The sequence below is a fragment of the Camelus dromedarius genome, chromosome 10, assembly GCF_036321535.1.
Source record: "Camelus dromedarius isolate mCamDro1 chromosome 10, mCamDro1.pat, whole genome shotgun sequence".
NCBI classification, from domain to species: Eukaryota; Metazoa; Chordata; class Mammalia; order Artiodactyla; family Camelidae; genus Camelus; species Camelus dromedarius.
This window is the reverse complement of record NC_087445.1, coordinates 40,945,990-40,972,785: the sequence shown is the minus strand read 5'-3', so window position 1 is coordinate 40,972,785 and position 26,796 is coordinate 40,945,990. Positions and strand designations below refer to the sequence as shown.

At 39.5% G+C, this 26,796-nt stretch overlaps 1 protein-coding gene across 2 annotated transcripts in view; it reads right to left on the bottom strand.

The window, feature by feature from the left end:
• The window catches only part of PCSK5 (proprotein convertase subtilisin/kexin type 5), a 413,695-nt gene that overhangs the window by 165,189 nt on the left and 221,710 nt on the right, over nt 1-26,796 (bottom strand). For both annotated transcript variants that reach the window (XM_031449902.2, XM_010978064.3), the window contains exons 11-12: nt 5,527-5,644; nt 877-1,065 (exon numbers count right to left, since the gene is read on the bottom strand). In XM_031449902.2, the coding sequence (XP_031305762.1) occupies nt 877-1,065; nt 5,527-5,644 (307 nt within the window). The remainder of the gene's footprint in view (nt 1-876; nt 1,066-5,526; nt 5,645-26,796) is intronic.

Sequence of the window (26,796 nt, the reverse complement as noted above, 5' to 3'; positions counted from 1 at the left end):
AGAACCGTAATAGGAATAGGGCATAGAAGACAACCTGACATTTCCCCACTCTGGTCCCATGTGCTGACAAGTACCTTCCACCCGTGTTCCAACAACTGGAAAAGCTAATGCAGCAAAAGAAAACTTGTGCGAGATCATCCTGGCAGTACAATTACCTGCTGGAGAAATGTCTGGAGGGAGTCGGGAGAAGGCAAGAGGCCACTAAGAGAAACTGTGTGTGCCCTCTTGGGCAATAAAGACTTTAAAACAAGGGTTAGCAAACGACAGTCAGTCCTCAAGCCAAATCCGGCCCTCAGCCTGTTAGTGTAAATAAAATTTTATTGGCACACAGCCATGCACATTCATTTATATGTCTACAGTGGCTTTTGCACTCTAATGGCAGAGTTGAGTAGTTGCAACAGAAGCATGGCCTGAAAAGTTCAAAACATTTACTAACTAGCTCTTTGTAGAAAAAATTTCCCCAACACCTGTTTTAAAGATGATAAAAGTTCCTTTAACTTTGAAGTGCTTGGGCAAGACCATTCAGTTAGTCTGTAACAAATGCCAGCAGACACTGAAGGGCAGGGGAGAGAACTTCAGAGGCCTAAGGAGTTAGTGCTCTGCATTTCTCTTTTTAGGAAAAAGAACCAACAGGTGGCCTTCAATTTTTCTGCAGCGTTCTTTCAGTGTCACGCAGCTCTTGCGTGTTACACTGTTCCATGCCTACGGACTCTAGGCAGCTTCACACTCTGCTCACGTGTGGGCAACGAAATTATGACTGTCCTATCATGACATCTAAGTATTCCCCACCCCTAGTTCTTAGGTAGGAAGGAAGGAAGGAACAGCTGACTCCTTCAATCTTAAAGAGTAGTTGAGTGTCAGGGGCCGTCACTGTACCTGTTGGCCAAAAGCTGGGACCTGGTTCCTGAGGGGGAGGTCAGGTAGATGGCCAGGTCTCCCCTCCTGGGGTGGGTGATGGTTATGCGCACAACTACGTGCTCCAGGTAGTTGACGTGGTGGTTGGGGTTATCGGAGCAGCCCGAAGCTTTGTAGATGGAACGTACTGCACTGTTGGGGCGAATTGTCCTGCAACAGAGAGAAGGGAATGTGAGCAGAATACATGGCAAAGCTCAGCTGAGTGAACCTGCAGGCCATGAGTAATCACCCACCTGATCGCTGGGTACTAAAGGACACAGTGCTATCACCAAAATGATGAGATCGTTTAAAGGCTTATCGCTGGTTGGTGGGAAAGGTGCGAGTGAGAGGAAAGGGGGAATTGAAGTTCTTTTATCTTCATGTAGGTAGTGAATACCAGTCTTGCTCAAACTTATTGCTGGGCCCTGGCCCCAGAGTTCTGACTGAGTAAGTCTGGGGTGGATCCAAGGATGTGCATTTCTAACAAATTCTTGGGGACAGTGATGTTGCTAATCTATGGAATCCACTTTGTGAACCACCAGAATAGGGTACCATGGTACAGTGGAGGTGTGGGGATCACCGTGACCTTGGATCACATACCATTCCCTTGCTCTGTGACCCAAGAACAACCTCTTCCTCTTGCCTGCAGGTTCCTGTCTTCCTCGCTAGCTTCCTTCTGTGCCACCGACCCTCTTGAACACTGGGCTCCAGCCACACTGGCATCAGTTCAGGCTCTGGGATAGTTCAGACTTCCCGCCTCAGGGAAGCTGCAGCATCTCCTCACTGGTGCTCTTTTGCTGCTGTTCTTAGTGCTGACTCTTTTTCTTTCATAGTCAAAGCTTAAATTTCACTCTCTAAGAGCATCATTGAGCCAGAGGAAAATCATGTTGCCCACTTTTAATTTTCTTTTTTTCTCTCTTTTTAACATTCTTTATTGATTTATAATCATTTCACAATGTTGTGTCAAATTCCAGTGTAGAGCACAATTTTTCAGTTATACATGAACATATATATATATTCATTGTCACATTTTTTTCTCTGTGAACTACCATAAGATCGCGTATATATTTCCCTGTGCTATACAGTGTAATCTTGTTTATCTATTCTACAATTTTGAAATCCCGTCTATCCCTTCCCACCCCCTGCCCCCTTGGCAACCACAAGTTTGTATTCTATGTCTGTGAGTCTATTTCTGTTTTGTATTTATGCTTTTGTTTTTGTTTTTGTTTTTTTTAGATTCCACATATGAGCGATCTCATATGGTATTTTCCTTTCTCTTTCTGGCTTACTTCACTTAGAATGACATTCTCCAGGAGCATCCATGTTGCTGCAAATGGCATTATGTTGTCGGTTTTTATGGCTGAGTAGTATTCCATTGGATAAATATACCTCCTCTTCTTTATCCAGTCATCTGTTGATGGACATTCAGGCTGTCTCCATGTCTTGGCTATTGTAAATAGTGCTGCTATGAACATTGGTGTGCAGGTGTCATTTGGATGTAGGGTTCCTTCTGGATATATGCCCAGGAGCGGGATTCCTGGGTCATATGGTAAGTCTATTCCTAGTCTTTTGAGGAATCTCCATACTGTTTTCCACAGTGGCTGCACCAAACTGCATTCCCACCAGCAGTGAAGGAGGGTTCCCTTTTCTCCATAGTCTCTCCAGCATTTGTCATTTGTGGATTTTTGAATGATGGCCATTCTGACTGGTGTGAGGTGATACCTCATTGTGATTTTGATTTGCATTTCTCTGATAGTGATATTGAGCATTTTTTCATGTGCCTATTGATCATTTGTATGTCTTCCTTGGAGAATTGCTTGTTTAGGTCTTCTGCCCATTTTTAGATTGGGTGGTTTGTTTTTTTCTTACTAAGTCATATGAGCTGCTTATACATTCTGGAGATCAAGCCTTTGTCAGTTTCATTTGCAAAAATTTTCTCCCATTCTGTAGGTTGTCCTCTTGTTTTCCCTATGGTTTCCTTTGCTGTGCAGAAGCTTGTACGTTTAATTAGGTCCCATTTGTTTATTCTTGCTTTTATTTCTATTGCTTGGGTAGACTGCCCTAGGAGAGCATTTTTGAGATGTATGTCCAATAATGTTTTGCCTATATCTTCTTCTAGGAGGTTTACTGTATCTTGTCTTATGTTTAAGTCTTTGATCCATTTTGAGTTTATTTTTGTGTATGGTGTAAGGGAGTGTTCTAGCTTCATTGCTTTACATGCTGCTGTCCAGTTTTCCCAACACCATTTGCTGAGGAGACTGTCTTTATTCCATTGTATATTCTTCCCTCCTTTGTTGAAGATTAGTTGACCAAAAGTTTGTGGGTTCATTTCTGGGCTCTCCACTCTGTTCCATTGGTCTATATGTCTGTTTTTGTACCAATACCATGCTTTCTTGATGACTGTAGCTCTGTAGCATTGTCTGAAGTTTGGGAGTGTTATTCCTCCAACCTCTTTCAGAAAAAGCATTTGATAAAATTCAACACCCATTTATGATAAAAACTCTCACCAAAGTGGGTATAGAGGGAACATATCTCAACATAATAAAACCTACAGCCAGTATAGTACTCAATGGTGAAAAACTCAAAAGCTTCCCACTAAAATCTGGAACAAGACAAGGATGCCCACTATCACCACTCCTATTCAACATCGTCTTGGAAGTCCTAGCCACAGCAATCAGGCAAGAGAGAGAAATCAAAGGGATCCAAATTAGAAAAGAAGAGGTAAAAGTGTCACTATATGCTGACAACATGTTACTATATATAGAAAACCCTAAAAGGTCCACACAAAATCTACTAGAGCTGATCGAAGAATTCAGCAAGGTAGCAGGTTACAAGATTAACATTCAAAAATCAGTTGCATTTCTTTACACTAATGATGGATCAACAGAAAAAGAAAGTAAAGAAACAATCCCCTTTAAAATAGCACCTGAAGTAATAAAATATCTAGGAATAAATCTAACCAAGGAGGTGAAAGAATTATACACAGAAAACTATAAACCATTGATGAAGGAAATTAAAGAAGACTTTAAAAAATGGGAAGATATCCTATGCTCTTGGATTGGAAGAATCAATATTGTTAAAATGGTCACAATGCCCAAGGCAATCTACAGATTTAATGCAATCCCTATCAAATTACCCAGGACATATTTCACAGAACTAGAACAAATCATACTAAAATTTATATGGAACCATCAAAGACTTAGAATTGCCAAAGCATTACTGAAGAGAAAGAAAGAGGCTGGAGGAATAACTCTCTCAGACTTCAGACAATACTATAGAGCTACAGTCATCAAGACAGCGTGGTATTGGTACAAAAACAGACATACAGACCAATGGAACCGAAGAGAGAGCCCAGAAATGAACCCACAAACTTTTGGTCAACTCATCTTCAACAAAGAAGGCAAGAATATACAATGGAATAAAGACAGTCTCTTCAGCAAATGGTGTTGGGAAAACTAGACAGCCCACTTTTAGTATTCAAACTTTTTATTTCCAACATTCACTTACTATAATTTGTAATTATCTACTTATTATATTATTTTGAATTGACTCCCCCACTGGACTAGAAGCTCCACAAGGGCAGGAAGCATTTCTCCTTCCCACGTCTATCCGTAATATCGAGCCCAGTGCTTGGCATCCAGTAAGAAAAATAGTTGCCAAACTGGTAAATAAATTTGTGAATGAATAAACAATAATTCTATTTGATCCCATTTCCTCATTTGTCAAAGGGGAATAATACCCAAGCTGTTACAAAGTTTTAATAAGAAAACACACATTAAGTTTCTAGCACTTGGCTTGACCCATAGTAAGAGCTCAATAAATACTGGTTAACTTTTTACTCCTTTATGTTTTTCTCTTATTCTTTGCCACAAATGAGTAGAATGGAAAAATAAAAACTTTAGTCTATTTACTTCTGCTTCCTAACTAATTTCTTCAAGAATTATAATGCCTGTGTGTGTGTATGTGTATGTATGTGTGTGTGTATATATATGTATGTATGTATGTGTGTGTATATATAGTGGTTTATTTTATATATATAATGGTTTTTTACCAATCAAAATTCATAAATACTTTTCTAACTCTGAAAAGAAAGCCAAAAGCAAAATACTAATACAATCACCAAAATGAATCCTCTCCTTCGGATTCGGTGCCTAGGAGAGTCCTCACTTGCACTTGGTAAATCCTGTCAGCACAGCCTCCGAGTCCGTGCTGCTGAAATGGGAGGACCAGGTCCCGGACTCTAAATAAACTGCACTCTCATTACTGCGTAGTCTGTACCACTCTTCAGAGCGCTACATGGTAGGCAGTTAAGTTTCCAGAACATTAGGCTTAGATTTTGGAGTACACCAATTTACGGAGAATACTTGCACTGTCAAACAGAAATGCTGACAGAGTCGAAACTGAAGAATGCCCATCTGTAAGGGTCTCTCAAGTCCCCTTGTAAGACATGCTTTTAAGGATCCTTGGGTTCTACTAGTGTAGATTTAACAGCTTAGACCTTAGAATTTGATAATTACGTTAGGAAAAAACTACACAGATTTTTAGCTTCCATGTGCAACTCAGGGCTAAGAGCACCTGCGCTGGCCTGCTCTCTTTTAGGGCATGGTCATGCTGTCTTGCAGCAAACATTACTTGATTTGTCGGTCTGTGCTCTCCACGCACACGTGCTGCTGGGGAACAGTGGTCCACTTCTCCGCCTCCATCACCATGGCTTCTGCATCCATCAGTCCAAATCCATAGAGATGGCTCACTACGGAAGGCAAGAGATTGATCAGCTTCGCTGTGGTTAACAGCAACCTATGCTCTACATGTTGATTTATAATTTCACTCAGCAGAGAACCCAGACACATCCCTATGGGAGCCAAGCTGTCTAGCAATGACTTTAAAAAAACAAATAAAACAACTATGCAATCAAAAGAAGAAAAAAAGATGAATGCATATTATTCCCTGATTATATATTATTACTGGTAAGACGAGTACCATTTATGAATTATTACTTCATTTGTATATTTAATCCTCCCAACAATCTTAAGTTGTTAGTGCTACTATTATTATTGTCATTCATGGATGAGGAAACTGAGGAGAGAGAGAAACTTAGCTATGACTGACAACTATGTCAGTGGTTGATCAAATTCTAACCCACAAAGATTTGCTCCCTGGCCTCACTTGTTAACCACTAACCCCTTGTATTCAAGTGATAACATCATCAGTTTGGAAGATAAAATAATTAGTAGGTTTAAAGACAAGTGACAATGTATACAGCTTCTCCTAGTGCTAATAACTAACATGCAAGAAATACCAATTTCCTGACATACTTAGTATTTAGGTTGAATATTCCAGAAGATATAAATTATTACCTTTCCTCTAGTGTATGAAAAATTTATTAAACTTGATGCATCAAATATTTGGAGGCCTCTAGACTTTTATGTCAGCTTCTTATCCTTGAATGTTGTAATCTTTTAGTTCTCAATGAGAATACCTATTGATCTAAAGCTAAGTTTGACATAACTGTCTCAGAAATTGCAATTACGTATAGGAACATTTTAATGATGACACAGTATGATCTACATGTGTAGCTCTTTCTAAAAATACTTTAAAATCCCAGTTGAATACTAAAACCTCCATTTTGTATTAAACTGTCTCCTATCTTTACACTTAACACAAAGTCACACTTTGACCAGATTTGTTGCCTAAAACATTTCCCTTATAACATCAATTATTTTATGCAGAAATGTCTATAGCTGCCCATGCTTTGTGGATTATTTAAATACTTTAGCTTGAATTCAGGATGTTCTATGATACAGTCCAATTCTATTTTCAAACCTCACCAGACCTTTTGCATTAGTAAGCTCACTTCTTTACAGTTTCCGGTCATATCTTGCTCTTCCTCACTGTGTTTGCTCAGGCTGAACCCTTGGCCTGCAATTCCCTCAGTACTCCTCTCTGCAGAGTCAAACTCTACTCTTATAAATTCCTGAAGGCCTAGCTAGTCTATCTTCTTCTTGAAATGTTCTCTGACCAATGCAAGTCAACAGAAATTTAATGAAGGTCAACCACCTGTGATGAGTAAACTTTTCTCCTTTCTAGTCCTGTAAGTTTAATTTGTCAGTCCACTTGCCCTTCTGCTCATCCATCCATCCATTCACCCATCCATTCACCTACCCATTCATCCACCCATCCATCCATCCACCCACCCATCCATTCATCCACTCGTCCATCCATCCATCCACCCATCCACTTATCCATCCATCTAACCAACATTTCTTGAGTGCCTTCTATGTGCCAGGCACTGAGTACCTGTGTCATTCACTGAATTGCTAATTATCTCTCTGTCAGCATAGGTCTTTTTACCCCAACAGTATTATAAACTGTTTGATGGCAGGAACTAGGACTTATATTTCTTTGTACTCTTCATGAGATTTAGCAGAACTTTGTGCATGTGGGGGAGAGAAGAAATTATAGCATATAAAAAGGGAAAATTGTGCTGGGATTCAGAAATACTGCTCTATCTCTGCTATTTGCTAATCATCTAACTCTTGGCAAACAAGATGAAACATCTAACCCGTAATTTCCTTGTTTGGGGATATTATTATGTATCCTATCATCATTACTAAATTGATTATTATTCTATGTCCCACATGAGAAAATCTGTGTAAAAACACACAAATGGAAGGGATTATTACTACATCAGGTACTCAGCCAGACAAGATGTACTGAATAAAACTGAATAAAATTACTTTGCTATGGCAAGGATATATGTAGGATTTTTACACATGTACTTCTGCCACTTTTATTATGATTTTTTTTCTTGATTAAGAAGTAATATATGCTCACTGTACAAACGTACAAATACACCCAGAAAAGAATAAAATAAAACCTATCAGTTTCCTCACCACAAATTGGTAACTGGTATTAACCATTCTATTTAGTTTTAGTTACATAACATTATGTGAGGCAATTTTACCTCCTTAATTAAAAAAGATACAGTGTAACCCACATGATAGAGGAGAAATGTCCAATTTCAGCTTAAGGGAAGCAAACTGTGGAAATCTTTTGTTAAACTTCATGGAAACCCTAGGTAATCACTTATCACTTAACCATAGCCTTTATCATTTCATCATGAATACTCTTAAGATATTTTCTTTCCCTGGAGGAATTGAAATTATTGCCAAAGATGCTATGCTAAGTTCTCTAACTCCACACAGTACCCAAATATCCCTATGCTAGTGTCAAGAATTTTAAACCAGTAAATTCATCATTTAATCTCAGTTTAGGGAAATAAGATGAAGGATTTGATTAATATCTGGTGGGTAGGGGGTGGAAAAAGGGTACGTGGGGGCTTAGGGAGGCAAGAGCTTTGAATAGTCTGAATAATGGTGCCTAGGCCCCAGCTCAGCTGCATGGGCTACTGTTCCCCCACCTCCCACCCCCCACCCCCAATAATTGTCAACTTAACAACCATTAGGAATGTAAGTTAACAAACACACTGAGTCGTCAAATACCACAAACACTTCACGCCTGTTAAGCACTCGAGTTAAGTGGAGAAGCACCTTGAGTCTTTCTGAACGTGGTCAATTTGTTTCCTTTTCCAATTCACTTCCTGCCCTCCAGAGACAGTGTCTATTGATGCAACACTCAAAGTGTTGAGAACAGAGGCTGAACAGCTCCAGGTCAACTACAGATGGGCAGGTCAACTAAAAAAATGTCTATTAATAGGATATTAATAAGTGAGGGAATTAGACTAGATCAGTGAAGGCCCCCGAGTCAGTAGTAGAGATTTTCAGTATTTGAAAATACTTGAAATTGTATATCCACAATCATGACACACAGTGTAAGAAAAAAAAATGAAATAAATTTATTTCTTCTTTCTTGGAGAGGGGAGGTGCTGGCAATGTATCAACTCCATGTATTCTGATTGGCAGTTACTTGATTATTGGGAAATACTAATGATAAACTAAAATTACAAAATAAATGTGTTGGGCACCTTCAAAACATGGGAGTCTACAGGGAAAATAGCCATTAAATAGTTTGGAAGCACTAGTAACTTATTTGAGATGTAATTGACAAGTAATATTTAAAATATAACGTTTCACACTCTAAAATTAACTATCAGTTCACAAACACTAATTTCTTTCTTTGGTGACCGTTTCAGTCAAGTCTTGCTCATCACACTGTCACCCTGCCACACAGAGTATGATTTCTCTCCAGTGGATGCCGAGCACTTGGCCTTGAGAAGAGCTTCCACACTTATTTGTGAAGTGAATGAATGTAGCTGATCAGAGAAATTTCATTTAATTCACCAAGTGGCATCAAGTGTTTATAGAGAATTGTGAGGGGCAGTTAGGAGGTCTGTTCTTTTTGTTACTGATGCCTGTTAATCATCAATACTCTTTTTAAAATTTTCAAGGATAAAGCCAATATTCACATTTTAAAAATTTATGATTACCTGTATAGCAAATATGCCATACAAACAACTCGTTGTGATGTGGGCATTCCAGAACCAAAGTAGTTTTATTTATTCATACTTCTCATGCCAAGATCAGAGCAAATCCTGAGCCTTAAAATAACTTTATGATGATCAAGTGGAACCTCTCTGTGCAAGCACTGTGTCAAATGCAAAATTCTACAAACTCAGTTATTTAGAAAGACATAGAGGAACAAAGTATATACACAGAGTAATTAAAGATCTGGAAGCAAGGTTATGAAGTGTATTTCAGAAAGGAAATTCCTCTCTTGGTAGAATGATGTTGGACAAGTTTAATAAAGGAAATTTGGAAAACTTGCTTAACGTTATATTTCTCCCATTAGACTGCACGATTGTTTATGCAGATAAGCTCTACAAAGTGGAACAGTCTTGCACCAGAAGTAATAGCTAGCTTTTATTCCAAGTAATCCAAAGTCTTCCCTGCTTGGACTAGTCAGATGGACAAGAGAAGGCAGGAAAATAAGTAATGTTCTCTGGCAGGTATATTTTCATTTTCTGATGAGATCAGACACGGCAGGAGAAGCTGATTGTTAATACATAAGTAAATGATTGCACTGTACAAAAGCAGATACAGTTAATTGAAACCACAGTTCTAGCCATGAAGTCTAAAAAAGTCAATTCCAGAGAAAAGCTAGAAAGCTCAGTGGGAAAAAAAAAAAAAAAGTTAGAAGTTTCTGGGCACAGGAAGCTATAACCAGAGAAATCTGATGTATTTCTGTCTCTTTTAATGGACTATCCTTACTGGAACCAGCTTTTTAAAAAATTTTTTTTTTAATCTTACACTGAATAGGTATTTTGTGTTAACTCCAAAGTGACTATTAGTAAATCACTCTGTGTGTAATAAAGGAATTGGCTGGAAAATGGTTTTTGTTTTTAAGTTTTTGAACTTCCTGAAATAAGGCTTTCTACATACCAGTGTCAGATGTACAATGTTATGTAGCATCCAGTGTAAAAACAGGGCAAACAACAACAAAAACTATCCAAGGTGCCCATAAGAGATCCAAAATTTTGCTTGTGTCTGGAAAAAATACAACTAAGTGACAGCTATCCATTACTGAGGATTTAATATAAAAGTAAAGTCAATTTCTTCCACTGGGGAAACCATTTCTTATGACTGGCATGACTAAATGTCTGGGTTTGCCCGGGTTGTCCTGGTTTTAGCACTGAAATCCTGTGCCTTGGGGAAACCCCTCATTCACGGGCCAACCAGGAGAGTGGCCACCCTACGTGGAACTGAGAGAGTACTGCGATGCTATTATGCACAGAGCACGCACATCTTTTAATACCAATCATCCAGTAACTAGAAGGTGTATAAGCATCCTGAACTTAATATTTGTATTTAAGATGCATATAGTCATCAAAATATAAAACATGGCTGCCAAATTATGTTCAGTTATTCTATTGTTAGAAAGGGTTGAGTTCAGTCCACTCCACCAATATAAGCTAATAATTTATTCCATTAATTATATCACTCGTGGGGTTTGGAACACCCTCTGTGTATTAAACACAGCAAGGGTCCAAAAGAAACAGAAAATGCTATGGGTTCTCAGGCAGGCAGGAGATAAGACAAGAACAACTCTATGATTTCACTAAGAAACAGTTAAAAGCACTAACTGTTTAACCACTCTTAAGTTTAAAAACACTTTAAAAGAGAAAGAAATCAGCAAAAAAAAAAAAATATGTATCTATAGCAGATGTAAAGGAACCTAACAGAGCCTGCTGTATAGAAAGTACTCAATAAATGTTAGCTGAAATCCAAGAAGGCAAGGTATTATTTGCACCATGCTCTGGTGCCCACAGAAGATTCAGTGAGGTGGAGGTGCAGAGAGGACATCCAGGACGGAGCCTCCTGGTTAAATCAGCATCAAGTCAGCGTGTGGTTCTTCGGGGGAAGTGAGGAAACCAGCAGCCCTGGAGTAGGTGGCATCCAGGGTCAGTGGTCAGCAGCGGGTGGGCATTAGTGGTCGACGTGGCAGGAAGTAAGGGGGAGAGAGCGGACTGCGGGAGGACTGAATGCCAACCCCAAGTGTGGGGTGTCCTCTGCCATCAGCAGGCCGTTGCTCTTCTACCTAAGAGTAAACCACCAGACTAAGAGGTAGTTACGCAAATGCAAATTCCTGTCTCAAGTGGGGGCTGCTTGATCTGCGGGGTGGGTAGCAACTCCAGCTGAGATCAAAGAGCTCCTGCAGCTGTGGGAGACCTCGCACCTCTGGGTTCTTTGATCCTCAACGCGCTGAACCACCTGTTTCAAAATAACTGCTCCCACCAGGGACCCTGCGCCTCCCGTACCTACTGATCAAACTAGACCAAATGTGCAGACTAGGAGGAGGGCGTGAAACGTGAGAGCCTGCGACACTTCCCTTAGCTCACCCCATCGCACATGCATGATGTAAATGCTTAAGTACTGCTTCTTTTAAAGTAGAAATAAACAGCTAACAGGAAAACTAAGATTCAGAAGCAAGAAAAAGAGCAAAGTAACACTCTTCCGTCTCCTATGTCAGCATTTCTACACCTAAACATCTTGACAGATGGAAGCCACGATGCTTCCAGAATTACTCATTTCTTCCCTTTCTTAATGCCCTTTCTTAGACAGCCATCTCTTCATTACATACCCTTTAGATTGCAGGGAGAAAGGCACAGAAGCTTCGGAACTACAGTTGCAGTGCTTTCTTCTGCCTCCTCATGCAAAATGCAGTCCCCCCGGCGGCAGGAAAACCCAGCAGCCAGCACCTGCCTTACTGCAAAGCATGCTTTGTTTTTAGTTTTCCCTTGCTTTCCTGAAATCACAGGCTCTACTAACAACTCCAGCCAGATACAAAGATGCCAGCCATTGCCAGCATTACTGAGGACTTGCATGTGGAGAGTTTCCAGACACTGATACTTGGCTGTCTGTGCAAAGTGCCCCTTGGGATGGGTTTGGTCAGCAGCTGTAGGTAGTCAGGCAGGATCATCATTACCGAGAGGAAGTAAGAAGAGTGTAGGAAACCACTGCTGAGTTCTCCTCTGTATACAAAGCACTTCATTCTACGTGGATGTATAGATACACAATTTATTCTGTGTCTTTATATAAAGTACATATTTATTATCATCTTTTAAAATGTACAGAGTTAGGATAAGGAGATATGCCTGCTTCTTCTCTAGGGCATTTAAGAAAAAAAAACATATCAAATTATTTTCTCCTTTTCTCTGACCATTCTTCTTTTATTTGCTTCCAATGTGGTTGTAACAGGCAAGTAATTTGCTAAAGGTAATTAACTAGTATCCCTTGAATGGAGGTAGGAAAACTATTCTACCACCTTGGGCAGACTTAGCCCTGTATCCCTGTGCTTATTTTTAGGAAACTAAGATTGTCTGGACAGAGATGAGAACAAGATCAAAAATGTACTACAAGGGCCTTTGGGGAAAAGCTAATTGAGTATCAGATGGACCATATGTTCGCGCCCCAGCCTAGATCTTCTTGGTGTATAACTTAAACAACTACCAACCAGACTGGGATCCTGAAAAGCCAGCAGTCAAAATTCTTATTTGTGAATTACTCACATAATATTTTTAGATAACTCTTCATTTAACTTTACTTTCCCTTTGCTTTTCCCTTAAATTCACATAAGAGAAAGGAATAGAAAATCTGGTTGATATTTATTTCAAGTGTGTGCATTTTCCTACTCAGTAGGGAACAGAGGTTGCAAGGATAGGGTTATTTCATCCAACTACACCAAACATCCGTGGCTCACCTGACATGGAGCCGTTACCCGTTGCTGATATGATGGCTGGCAAACCACAGTGTAGCCCACAGAAGTATTCCTTGCATCTGGGAATGTCACCTTCTCATTGGGAAGAAAGCTAACACTTACCTTTCTAAGTTTCAAGTACTAGGTAAGGCTTTGCATGAACATCCTTTTCATTTACATTAGACTCAAATAAGGGACAAGAATAAGGAAATTTCCATAAAATCTCAGAATAGGCCATTTATGAGGGCTACATATTCTCCTAGAAGAAACAGTACTTGAGACAGTTCTTACATCCCTGAGTAAGAGCTGGACTCATGGAGGTATAATTCATGGGGAAAATTATGAGACCAGGATATGCAGAGTAGCGGCTTTCTCAAGCAAGATGTGTGGGCCTGGAATCCCATAGGTGGATTTAATCTGGATGTGGCAGAGTAGACAGCAACCAAGGAAATGGCATCATTTAATTGATACTCTAGAAAGACTCACCTGGCATTGGTATATGGGATATGAACGGGCAGAAGGATTGAGGCGGGAACTAGTAACTTCAGTGGTGCAGGCATGGGAGACCATAAAGAAGGTTATGGAAGGGGTCAACGAAATAAGAGATCAGATAAGAAAGGAGCAATGAAATTTCACAACTCATACCATGCAGGATGCTGAGTCAGAGTGAACAGGGTGATCTAGAGAAGGCTCTCTCTGATGGTAGAGGTGAGTTTAGGGGAGAAGTTGTTTTGTAAAAGATGACCCATAGTTCTGTTTTGGAAGTTCTGAGTTTTAAAGGACACAAGGAGAGACTTGTGTAGAGGTTCTGGATTGGTAATGGATGAAGTCAATGTTGAAGATGGAAGAACTGAAAATCATTAGTAAGGAGGTAGTACTTCTAACTGAAAGAAAGGCAGGGATGTGAAAGTGGAATTGAGAGTCAGAGAGAGAGAAAGGGAGAGAGGGAATGAGGAGAGGGAGGGAGGGAGAGGGGGAGCGTGCTCTCCCTCCAGAGCTCTCTGAGCAACAGATCTTGGTTAGGGCATGGCCCACGTGAAAGAAAGGGAGAGAAAGGACTCAGGAAAGTGTCAGAGAAGAGCAGGACTGTATCTTTGCATCACAAAAGGCAAGGAAAGACAGATCTGGACTGGGTAGATCAAAAGCATGAACTCCGAGAGAAAAACAAGGAACCCTCTCATTTGGCAAGCAGGGAATGGTTGAAAGTCTCAGAGAGTAATTTCACTGTTAAAGGTGGAAATGGAAACAAGATGGCAGGAACTTACAGAGAGACTAAACAATAAGGACATGGAAGCAGCTAATTCAGACTACTTGGTGGGAATTTTTAGTTGTGTGAGGAAGGACAGAACTAAGGCAGGAGGATAATGGAAAAGTCCCCCTACCCCCAAGATGGGGGAATGCAAAGTGTGAAAACAGAGGGTTATGGTTCAATAGACAGAAAGGGGAATGAATTCAGCTTGGGAGCAAATGGCTAAGTGACTAACAGGGAATGAGATTTTTTGAGAGCAACTTTCACACATAGGATTCCTTATCCAAAGTGCAGAGGGGAAAAAGTCATTTGAGAGAGTATTTTACCATTTTTTCTAAGGATGGCACTTCATTAGCATCACTCAAATGTGACCAGGAGAGAAGATAATTCCTTAGATACGGTGGATAACCTGGGACGATGGTTCCCAAACCTGCATCTGCATTGCTCAGAAGACCTGTTTGGTGCACACACTGTGTAGACCCCACTGATGAGCAGTTTTGAGGTAAGGCCCAGCATTTGCATTTCTAACAAGTTCCCAGGTGATGCCGATATTGTTGGTTCAGCGACCCCGCTTTGAGAACCTTAGGGTATTAGGGCTAGAGTCTTTCCTGCAAGCCCAGTTGATTAACTAACTAACGCCTGGTTAATTAGGCTAGTGTCTCCAACACAAGGCCTGAGTCTTCACAGGCATGATTCACAAATGCCCTCCCCTCATGCTAGGAGTAAGTTGACTATACAGAAGATCATACCAATGTCTTCTCATACAGGTTACCAAAAACATTTTGCTTCTCTTATAAAAATATCTGAGGTGGATAAAGTTCTCCTAATTAATCTATAGATGCACAATCTTCATTTTTCAAGCACAGGCTGGTCTAGATATTTCTTTCTTTGGATACACATCACTCAAAGAGTGAATTTCTATACCTTTTTAGGATACAATCAAAATTTGTTGAGATGCAAAATCATGCTCAATTACAATGCTGAAAACAGCAAATGCACTCAGGTATCTATTTCCTAATCTTACTGCCTCTACAACTGAAGTGCATTTAATGCATCAAGCATGCTTCCCAAAGTAAGATGCCTAGAAGAAAGTTTATACGGGAAGCAAAAGTACCTTACATGTGCATTTATTTTTATATATTAGCTAATGAAATCTTTATAACAACTCTATTAGCAAGATAGTATTATTCACATTATATTGCTGAAAAAACTGTCTCATGAACATTAAAAGAACTTGCCTAAAGTCACAAGGACTTAATCCCAATACAAAATCTTGATCTATTACATAGGTGCTCACTGATTACAACTGTCTGTTAGACACACAATGTTCTTTCAACTAAGGTACTTAAATCAATCATAAATCCTCAGAACAACAAAGTAGCAAAGGGAGGAAACATTTTGGAAATTTATCTACATATCATAAATGAACACTGGAACATTTTTATCCTCTCTGCCATTTGCAAATCAGCTGCATAAAAACTGTTCTCTTCTTCAAAACTCATTAAAATATCATGTGCAGAAAGAGAAACATGTGAGGTTTGGAAGGAAAGTTAACATCTGGCCCATAACCCTTTCCCCTATTCTTGCTGAGAAACGACCTTCTTCACTCATTTCTATCGGGGTTTTCCATGAGTGAGAAGATACTATTAATATGGAAAAGATGCTTTATTTTATAGTCTTGCTGAGGCTGTTTATTTTTTAATTACAGCTAACCAGGCAAGCACAGACGGAAGAATGGCACTGAGTGGCAGAGAGCAACTTCCCATTAGTTCACATCCAGCCGTGATCACAATACCCTTCTTTTTGGCTCTTTTAAAGATGAGTCTGGAAACTTCAGAGTGGACATCTTCTGGTCTAACACCATAAAATGAAGCCTGTTGAAACTATTATTGGGATGGGTGATAGAAGTTTGATTGCTTTGAAATGCCTAAGGCTAGCAAGATGTGAACATGCGTAAAGCGTCTGAATTGAGGTTCTAAGAAAAAAAAAAAGTCTCGATCTATTGAGTTCACAGAAGATGAATCCAGATGGATTCTGCAAAGTGATCGCCTGGTGTGTGTAACCCTACCTTCCGAGGTGCAGTGGCCTTAGGAAGTTATGCATAGAACTGGGGCAGGATTAACTTTCAGGATTTATCTTTGGGTCTGGTTTATGTTGGAGACACTGGCAAGAATATAAACATCTCTCTGGATAGAAAAAAAAAAATGGGGGCTAAGCCATCTTTACTAAAATTGTACTTTAGAAATATGTAAGAAGGCCCCCTTTATCCTCTTGATCATCTGGGTTATCTTACTGATCCCGAGCTAGTTTTTGCAGTGGCCACAGTGCCCACTTGGCCTGATCTCAGTGTGGTCACGGCAAGTTAAGAGTCCTCTGTCCCTGATGGGGGACAAAGGACTGGTGCCTTAGTCTGTGCTTGGAATGTTGATGCCAGAGCCCAAACTGATAGGCATGTACTAATTTCAATAACACAGTTCCTCCTCTGCACCTCAATCACATTTTTCCTTTCCACACTTAAAGCTTTATTCCTCGGTGGAAAAGAAATGGCCTGTTGGAAGTACCTTCACCAGACAGCTTGATGATAATCATGGAAATATCAAATAAAGCCTATTCACCTCTGCCTTCCGCCTGTGTGCCTGCATCCTGCTTATGTCAAGTTTTATAAGGACTCATCACCCCAAATATGAATCTTCTCTTACTGGCCCCATATGAAATAATTATACATTTGAACTCATGAAGCATCAGTCATCTTTGCTTACAAGAAGGAAGAGAATGTAGAAAGACTAGAAAGAGAAAAATAGATTTGTGCTTAACACACCCACTCAGAATTCTAAGATTTTATGTTCAAACTTTGTGTAGAGGGCTGTTGACAAAGATAGTGATTAAACAGATAGTGGAAAACTATTTGACTGCAGTAACACTGAGCTACTTTGCTAACGAAGGTTCTATGAATGTCAAGGTCAAAGCGACAGATGAAGGTTAAAAATGACCAAGACCATCTCTGGATAGATACCTTTGAAAAGATACCTGTGACTTAGACAGTTGTGGGAGAAATCACAACAGAAGTCCACGCAACAGGGCTGGCCAGTGGGACCTATGTGCGTTAGAGACAGATGCCTCTTTCTTTAGGTGGATATCATCCCACTCTGGGTATGGGCTTGGTGAGTAAATCACAGACCAGATTTCAGTCTTCACTCAGCCTCTGCATTTGATTCTCTTGTGGAGTTAATAACCTTTGCAACAAACTATGGCAGCCCTATCATGCAAGGTGGGTATTCCTGGCATTTTTAGATATCTCCTCTGATTAGTCAGAAGTGGCTAGAATTTAGTGGGAGTTTAGGCTTCTGAGATGCACGATATTGAACTCTGGAACAAAGCTGCACATGTATCTTCTACCCTGGCTCTAAAGACACTTCTGAGGGCAGAACAAAAAGAAAAGTAGAAGATTTCCAGATAAAATCATCCCACACAGTATATTAAGAAAGCAAACACACTGTAGCCTCTGGCAGACTCATAAAAGTCATGTAGCTTCCTAGGATGACAGATGATTCTCAGTTTGCTTCATGGCCAAGAAAAAGAATATTAATGTAAAACTTAAGAAAGAGAAAAAGTCATTTATAAACTATAAATGCTTCTGTCATCCTACCTGCAGGAGTCTCACAGCCACTTAAGAGGCTAACCAGAATTATGTCCCTTGCTTTCTTTAAATCTCTGCCAAGTGACATGGCAAACACCAAGATCACAACTGTATGTGAAAAAAATTCAAATATTGGAAGTTATGTGGCTTCCTGAAGGTCATGGTGAACAATACTAAGCAGCAAAGAGACTCTGGTCAAAGGAAATCCGTGAAAACTTCTCAAAGTACAATTTCTGGCCTGACATTTTTCAAGAAGCAATCTTGTCATCACACTCTTTGCCCTGAGTTTATTAAAGATCCATTTCAAAATGCATTTCTTTCTCTTTTTTTTAAAAAAGTGTTTACCAAAGATGATTCTATATGCCAACACTGTAACTCTCCTCATTTAGAAGGAGGCGAAGAGATGATAAAAAATTTCACTGAATGTCACAGTCCTGAAGGTCAGGACTACACAACTGCATACTAAAATGACAGAAAAGGATCACTGCAAGAGCATTTCCATCCAGTTTAGCAAGCCAATTTCTTCTCGGCGTGTCATTTTATAGCACATGCCATCGGACCAATGGATTCACACCCATCAATTTAAAAAAGAAAACTGACATCAAAGCAACCAGAATTAACTTGCTTGAAAGTCATTCCTGTTAGCCAACTCACTTTCTCCAAGCATTGCAGTGGCTCCAAAATGATTTTCAAATCACATGATAACTCCTAACTCTAGGATTCAGGTAGTGTTGCTCTCAGTTTCTTTTAAATGATTTCCCTCATCACACCACACCCGCCCTTTTTGTGAACTTCTCCTTTCTGCTCACCAAAGCTGTCTCATCCTGTTTGAACCCCAATCCTCCAAGAAACACAAACAAAAGATACTCCGTGTTTGAATTAACTACTCTATAGAGTTTTGGTTTCCAGTAGCAACTGTAAGGTTCTCAAACACCTGTCTGCCCTCTCATTCTACTTATACATGCTTCTCCTCTGGGTTACGTGTGTGACTTAAGTACAACTCATGCATGATCAGCAGATCATGCTTTGTTCAAAACCTTCGAGCCCCTCTATTGTTCACTGAAATCCAAGCAGTCCACTAGGAAAGCGGAGAACACAAATAAGGAAGTTAACCCTTTATCCAGAATCATCAACGAAAATCATGGGCAAATGAGAACAAGAACCCAAATTAGATAAACCAACTACAGGGATGAGGGGTGAAGAATTACAAGAAATCCATGAATGTAGTATTTCCAAGGAAGAGTGAAGCTCGTTTCACTCTTAAGCTGCACACAGCATTTAATGTGCACAGCTGTGTGTGTATGTGTGCCATTTTTCTCAAACAAAAATCTGAACAGAATATTAACAGCTCATTCATTCAGTATTAAATGTTGTATGAGAATGACGTACAACACGTAGATGACCGTTTTCCCTGAGTGCCTCCTCAGGAGGAAGAACTGTGCTCAATTCTTCGTGTGACGCTGTCTTCCTCATTCCTCCCTTTGCTGCACACTCCAGCTACGATGGCCTCCGGGCTCTTCCCTGACTGAGTCTTTGCATGTGCCCGGTGCCTGGCCTGAACCGCTCATCTGGTTTGCCATTTGGACTGCTCCCTTACTCCTCAAAGTCTCTGTTTAAATTAGGCCTTTTCCGTGTAATGTTTAAAAGGTTGTCATTTGTCCACGCAGAGACTTGTCCATGAATATTCATGCCAGCTTTACTGATGAATCCCCAACTGGAAACAATAAAATCATCCTTGGAAAGGGGAAACCCTAGTACACTGTTGGTGGGAATGTAAATTGGTGCAGCCACTGTGGAAAACAGTACGAAAGTTCCTCAAAAAACTAAAAATAAACACACCACATGATCCAGCAATCCTACTCCTGGGTATATATCCCAAAACTCCAGAACACTAATTCAAAAAGATACATGCAATTCCAATGTTCATTAGCAGCATTATTTGCAACTAACGAGATATGGAAGCAACTGGTGTCCATCAACAGATGACTGGATAAAGAAAATGTGATACACGCACATGCACACATGCAATGGAATAGTATTCAGCCACAAAAAGAAAATGAAATTTTGCCATTTGCAAGAACGTGGATGGACCTGGACAGTATTATGCTAAGTGAAATAAGTCAGAGAAAGACAAATACTGTTTGATATCACTTACATATGTGGAACCTAAAAAATAAAGCAAACTAGTGGATATAACAAAAAAGAAACAGATATAGAGACGCAACTAGTGGTTACCAGTGGGGAGACGGGGGAGGTAAAACAAGGGTAGAGGATTAAGAGGTCTAAATTATTTGGTATAAAATAAATAAGCTACAAGGATATATTATACAACACAGGGAAGACAGCGAATATTTTATAATAACTATAAATGGAGTATAGCCTTTAAAAATCACTTGTGAATCACTGTGTTTTCCACCTATAACTTATATATATTGTACATCAACTATACCTCAAAAATAAAAATAACTAAAATCATCTATGAAAAAGTGAATGATTATACAATTGTGGTATATTTCTATAGGGGAATACTACTTAGTAATAAAAAGGAATAAACGCCTCATATACTTAATGACATAGATGAACCTTAAAAAATTTTATACGGAGAGAAAGAAGCCAGTTTCAAATATTTCCATATATATGAAAGTCTACAGAAGACAATTTAATCTATAGTGACAGAAAATGTATCTGGTTGCATAAGGTGGGGGGGTAAAGGATGAGAAAAGAGCACAAAATAATTTTTGGGGGTGACGGAAATGTTCTATACCTTGATTGTGATGATGATTATACAGATGTATACATTTCTACACTTAAAGTGGTGCTTCCTATCATAGATAAACTTACTCCAATGAAGTTAAGACTGTGGATTACCAGATGTGCTATTTATTTGTTTACAAAGCTGGGATTCAATCCCAGGTTATTTGACTGAGCCCATGCTCCAAACCACTATGCTGAGTGAGTTTTTTGTTTTAAATAAACAAACCCTCAATTACAAAAAAGACTGTTGAATTTTAAAAGCCTCTGTAAGAGAACGTGCATGTATGTATGTGTCTGTGTATTCTGGTCAGGCTGTCTTGGCATAAATCTTTTTTGGGTATTTTATTTTGGAACTGGATTCAGAATCCAATTATTAGTGATTCAGAGAAATCCATTTCATTACTTTATAGTCACAACACACTTCTGGCCTGAAAACAGCACTGGCCCTGGTTCATCACCCTTTGTATTTTACCAGGTTTAGGCCTTGATGGTTTTTATCTTTGCCTGAAATATCAATTGTAAACACAAAGTATCAGGTTTTGCTACCACGAAGGATAGAGTCTAGCCTCATCAGAATCAGTGAAAGTGAAGTTCGTCAGGTGATTACGCAGAAAGAGACATCATCTCTCTCTTAAGTATACAAACTTTAGCATATTGTTAAAAAATCTTATTTTATGCTCACAGCTTAATTATATTAATACTAAACAGTTGATAGGTCATCATTGGCTACAATCAGTTCAGATTTCTGTCATTAATTCCTATGTTGAAACAATTCATTACAACTTTCAAGATTTAGCAGGTTGAAGTCAAGGTGATATTTAAACATTAAAATTAATTTGCAAAACAGAATTTAAGTATAGTTGTGTTTGACATACGATTATAGTATAGTCACTGATATGCGATTATGGGATAAATGATAGGAAGACACACCGTGATAATTTCCTTTAAAAGTCCTTAATACATTTTCTCTCGTCCACTCAAGTAATTCAATTAATTTCAACACCAAACAGCATTCTAATTCACATCATAGTTCCCTATTTTTATCCTCCTTTCACATAGGAAGCTGTGACATATGAAATACACTTTTAAGACTCTTTTCATATTTGATATTTTCCATTTTCAAAGCATTTTTCATTCAACTCAGCCTTCTCATTATGTTTGGTTATTTGTTACCCACATTCTCAGAAACCAAGATACAAAAACTTTAATTGGCTTCCTCAAAAACCAAAGAAAATACCAACAACAGACTCTCTACTAGAATTTAACATTCTTAAGACTGCGGCAAAGTCACAAACTACTCCAAACATAATCCCCCTCATTAGCTAATTATACTTGGCAAAGAAATAATAGTCATAAGCATGACATCATTTTAATTCTATTTTGAAGATGGATTTTAAGTGTGAAACCACATGCATTTAAAACTTACGTTTTTAGAAATGGAAAAAAACAAAACAAAACACCCTCAAAGTCTAATAAACCTAATACTATCATTCAAAGACCAGCTGGAGAAAACATTTTTCCTTTCTAGAAAATACTTTTACATCTATCTCACATATTTAGTAGGCATGAGTGGAGCACTCCGAAGGAACAAGGAGACGTTTTGGGTACAAGACTCTAGATTAAGCAATGACCAAAGCAGTTTGTTGTTGAGGGTTCTGTATTTCTGCTCCAAGGTAGAAAAATTCATCCATCAGACAAAAGGATAAAGGTAAAATCCCTAAGTTATGCATGATTCACACCTTTTTTTTCTCCATAAATGAGCAAGAAGATAAGCTCATATAATCAATGACCAATGAATACAAAAATGAAAGACTGTAAGTTAATATGTATTAAATGAGTGTGAGTTTATAGAGCACAATGGGATAAAACATAGACTCCTGACAGAAGATCAGGTAGCACTTCTAGGGAGCAAATTATATTAGGTGGAATCCAATGTGTTTACATCCTTCTCTGCATCGTAAGAGAAGAACTAAACGTCTTATTTCTGCAAGTAGGATCAGGACCGAAGTCTGCTTCTAATACCCGCCTCTGACACTGACCGGATGGATGACACTTTATTTTGACCTTTCTTCAAAAACATGATGTGCAGATTTCCAATTAAGGTACATTATGTAGCTTTAATCACAGCTACCAACATCACATCAGCATGCTAAGTGGCAAAGATAAAATATGATTTGTGCAGTGAAATATGAAAATACAACACAGATTTACCCTTTCAAATGGTAACACATCAGACAGCACTTAATACACTCAAAAAACAACAACAACAACAACAACAAAAACCCCCCACATTTCAAAACCTTCAGTTGAATTCAACAAATGGCATGCTTAATGGTTTCAGCACTACTAATTCTTTTTAATAAGTGTTACAAACTGAAAGCAAGACAGGTAGGTATTAAAAATATACTGGAACATCTTAAAATTACCAGCCCTACCAATGGAAATAAAATGATGGTAATTGAAAGTAATAAAGGTTATTAAAAGTTAGGGGCCTTTGAGGCTAAGAAGTCATGTTAGACTGTCAATTGTTTTCCCCATGGTGGGAAATCAGTTAGAAATAAAAAAAAAAGCCTAGTAGTTTAGTTGTGGTCAGAGAAAGAGTCAGTGGGGACAGGGGGCTTCAGCAACATGCTGGTAGAAACAAAGAGACTTACATAGTCTGGGAGGGCAGTGAAATGGAAGGCGTGGTAACCTCGCTCACTTAGTTGTCATTTTTGACTTTCAATGACATTTTTTCATTCTTTCGCCTAGTAAAGATGACAGAAGTTCCTAATTTATTATCTGACGTCTATTCCTGTTCCTAGATTTAAGAGAGTTTAACTGTATAATAGCAAGTCACAATACCCAAATACACACACTTCGACAGAAGCTACCACACCGACGTTGCATGCGTTCAATGATACTTTTTATACTTGCATTCGCAAACCAGGGAGCAGGACATGAGGAAAGACTCAGCCAGCACAGCCCAGGAGACTGGGGGAGGGAGGGGTGGTAAATCTGCAGTTTTGTCAGATTAAAGCAGGAGAGGGGAGGGGGTTGTAACAAACAGCTAAGTTCTTCTTGAGAAGATACGAGCCATGGATACTAGAAGGCAGGATTAAAGTCCTCAGCATGGCTCTGTGACCCACAGATTCCACGTGCACAGACAGAGCTGGTCAAAATGTCCACGGCCCCCCCCAAGAGACCGTCTCTCATGAGGTGCCTTCCACTGCTCAGGTTGAGCTATATTTTAAGATGGTGAGCGAAGCAGCATCGATGCTTCTGTCATCATGACCTGGCAGACTGTCTGGACTGAATGGAGAGAAGAGCGCAGTGTAAACTGCTGTTTCTCTGCGTCAGTTACAGCACAGCCAGCGCAGGTGGCAGTGGCCTGGGGTCCCTGGCATTTCCTCCCCCTTCTCCTCTTTGGGGCCACTTCCACTTGTGAAGGTGCACAGGGAATATTTTTGAATAAATACATGAAGAATCAATTAGTATCAATTAAATTCCCTGAAGAAAACCACCCTGATGGCAAAAGTCCTCACTCCTACAGCTGATTTGTATATGAAGGAGCATGAGGAGGTTTTAAAAAGAGTAGAAAAGAAAAAAAATAGAAAAGACTTGTCATAAGAGGAAAGGGAAGGGATCAAGAGGGAAAGAAATAATACTGGAAAAAAAAAACCCAACAAACAATTTAATGCCAAAGTCATCTTCTGGCATATTGCAAATGTTGGTCAGCAGCAAAATATTGGAATTTGGATTTTAGTTCTCTAGTGGCAAATACCACATCTGTTCATCTGGCCTCATACAAATACTTTCCTATACTCATGCATAATCTCAGGTAGGTTCCGCGATAGGTGCGTGATATTTATTCCATTTATTTTTAAAGAAGCTATCCCTGGAGGGAGTTTAAAGTCAAAAGGTGTTGCCTGAAATTTAGCTAGGATTATTCACAAGATGAACAAGTCAAAATAACATTTAGTTAGTTTTCACAGGTACACATTCATTGGACTGTGTTTATTTAAAAAAACAAACCTTCTACAAAAGATATTTTAACTATATTATAAAGATTATTGTTGTTGTTATTATTATTATTAAAGAAGCAGCAAGACAGAATCATCTTAGTTCAATTAAGGTTATTAAAAGTTAAGGTACCATTAGCATAAAAATGTCGATGAGTGGCTCCCTTCCTTGTGAACCGACCTCACTATAGGCTCGTTTATAAAGTGCGACTGCAGTGAGAGCACAGAGACGGGGGAGAAAGTTCTCTGCACCCAACTCATCAGGATGCAACCCTACTCTCAGAGAAACACACAGAGGAGTCAGTCAAGAGCCACATTCTTCAGTTCTTCCAGGGCACATTCCTTGCCTGAATGCAATCTCTCCCTGCCAGTCAACAGGAAGCCAGCAGCTGCTTCTGGAAGGAATCCCCTTCCAGGGGCCAGGAATCCAGGCCCCTAACACACGTGGGTAAGAGTGGATAGTCTGCCTTAAGGGGAGACCCACACCAATCTAGTTCCTACAACATCTGCTCTGTTCTCTGCCTAGGATGTATCACACACAGGCAGATCTGAAGAAAGGTACGGACGCTGTGCGAAATGCACTTGGCAGGGTTTGGGGAAGACTGTTCTATAGGGTGTTGGCATCTCTGAAGTTATCAGTGAGGACTAAGATTATCAAGTCTATTGATGGCAAGACCCCGGAACTGAACTGGCTACTACTCTGAGCTGCTTCTGCTTTACCTGCTGAGAAGGAAATTCTGCTGTGGATACAGAAGTCCTTATTGCAGAAGAGGACCTGCCAAGAAATTTGTGAAATCCTCATGGTTTCATTAAAAAAAAAAAAAACAAAAAAAAAAACCCACTCTTACACAAGTTAAATTGCTCAACATGAGAGCGCAGACACAAGCCCAGGGAAGGACAGGTGTTTTCACCTTCGTTTTATGCCTACATCTCACTCAGCGTTAGGACCAAGCTGAGTGGCAAGAGGGAAGGCACCGATGGCCGCAGGCTTCTGTCTGCAGGCGACTTCCGTTTTCTCCTGTCTAAGGAGAAGCATTTGGCCCTGTGTTTCTGCTAAGCAAGGCTTGCAAAAGCCAGCTGACCTAATTTAAAATATGAGCTCTCAGTGCGTGAACCTCTTCCAAGCCTTCGCTATTTTTTATTCGTTCAGTTCTTAGTCCATAAAAAGTCAGCCCATCTTTCTCCAGTCCCAGTGACCTGCATTCTCTCCTTCCCCAAAGCATATCACTTCTCCTGCTAGCCTCTGCCTTAATCACTTTTATTTGTGGGACACTAGGGAGGGGATGGTAATGCTTAGAGTAGGGAAGAAAATAACTTTTTAAAAAAAATTCTTCATATTATGATCATGTTTAGATGAAATATGGGTCTTGCCATCAACAAAATTACAAAACAATTCCACTGGGAGTCCAGACCGTTCAGGGTAATTCATCTATGAAAAAGCGAACTTTAATTGTTACTCTTGGCAGCCATCTAAGAGAAGAGTGAAATATTATACTAAATATTGCCACGTGCAATAGTAAAAGGCTCTTTCCTCCTTGCCAGAAGCAGTGTACAGCCCCCTTCAGACCCAGGTTTGGATCTGGTGGTTTAGTCTAAATTCTCTGTTTCCCCCCTCTCCAAAACCAACAGAGGTTTTCAAAAGAGTTGCATTTTTTATTAGAACCATTTGCTCTTTTTAAGTTGCCAAAAAGGAATAAGTAAAACTAAGACTTTTATTTGGGTTAAAGTTGATTCCTCAGCTTCATGGAGGTCAATGTACTCAGTCTGTGAACCTTCTACTAAGAAGTTCATTGCAGTGTTGAAACAGCCAAGGTTATGTTTTGATCCCTTCCCCCCTCTCCAAAGCCCACCCCTCGGCCACACGGATTTACATAGTACGGGCTGGAAGCATGTGGAAGTTAATCAAAAGGAAACATACATCTGGCAAATTACATCCTGGATTTTCTAGAACTGAAATTTCAAGTATTTTTGATGCTGCACAGAACATCTGTTATTTGGGGACCAAACGTCTAGATTTGGGCTTCAGAAAATATGATTCCAACAGGTAT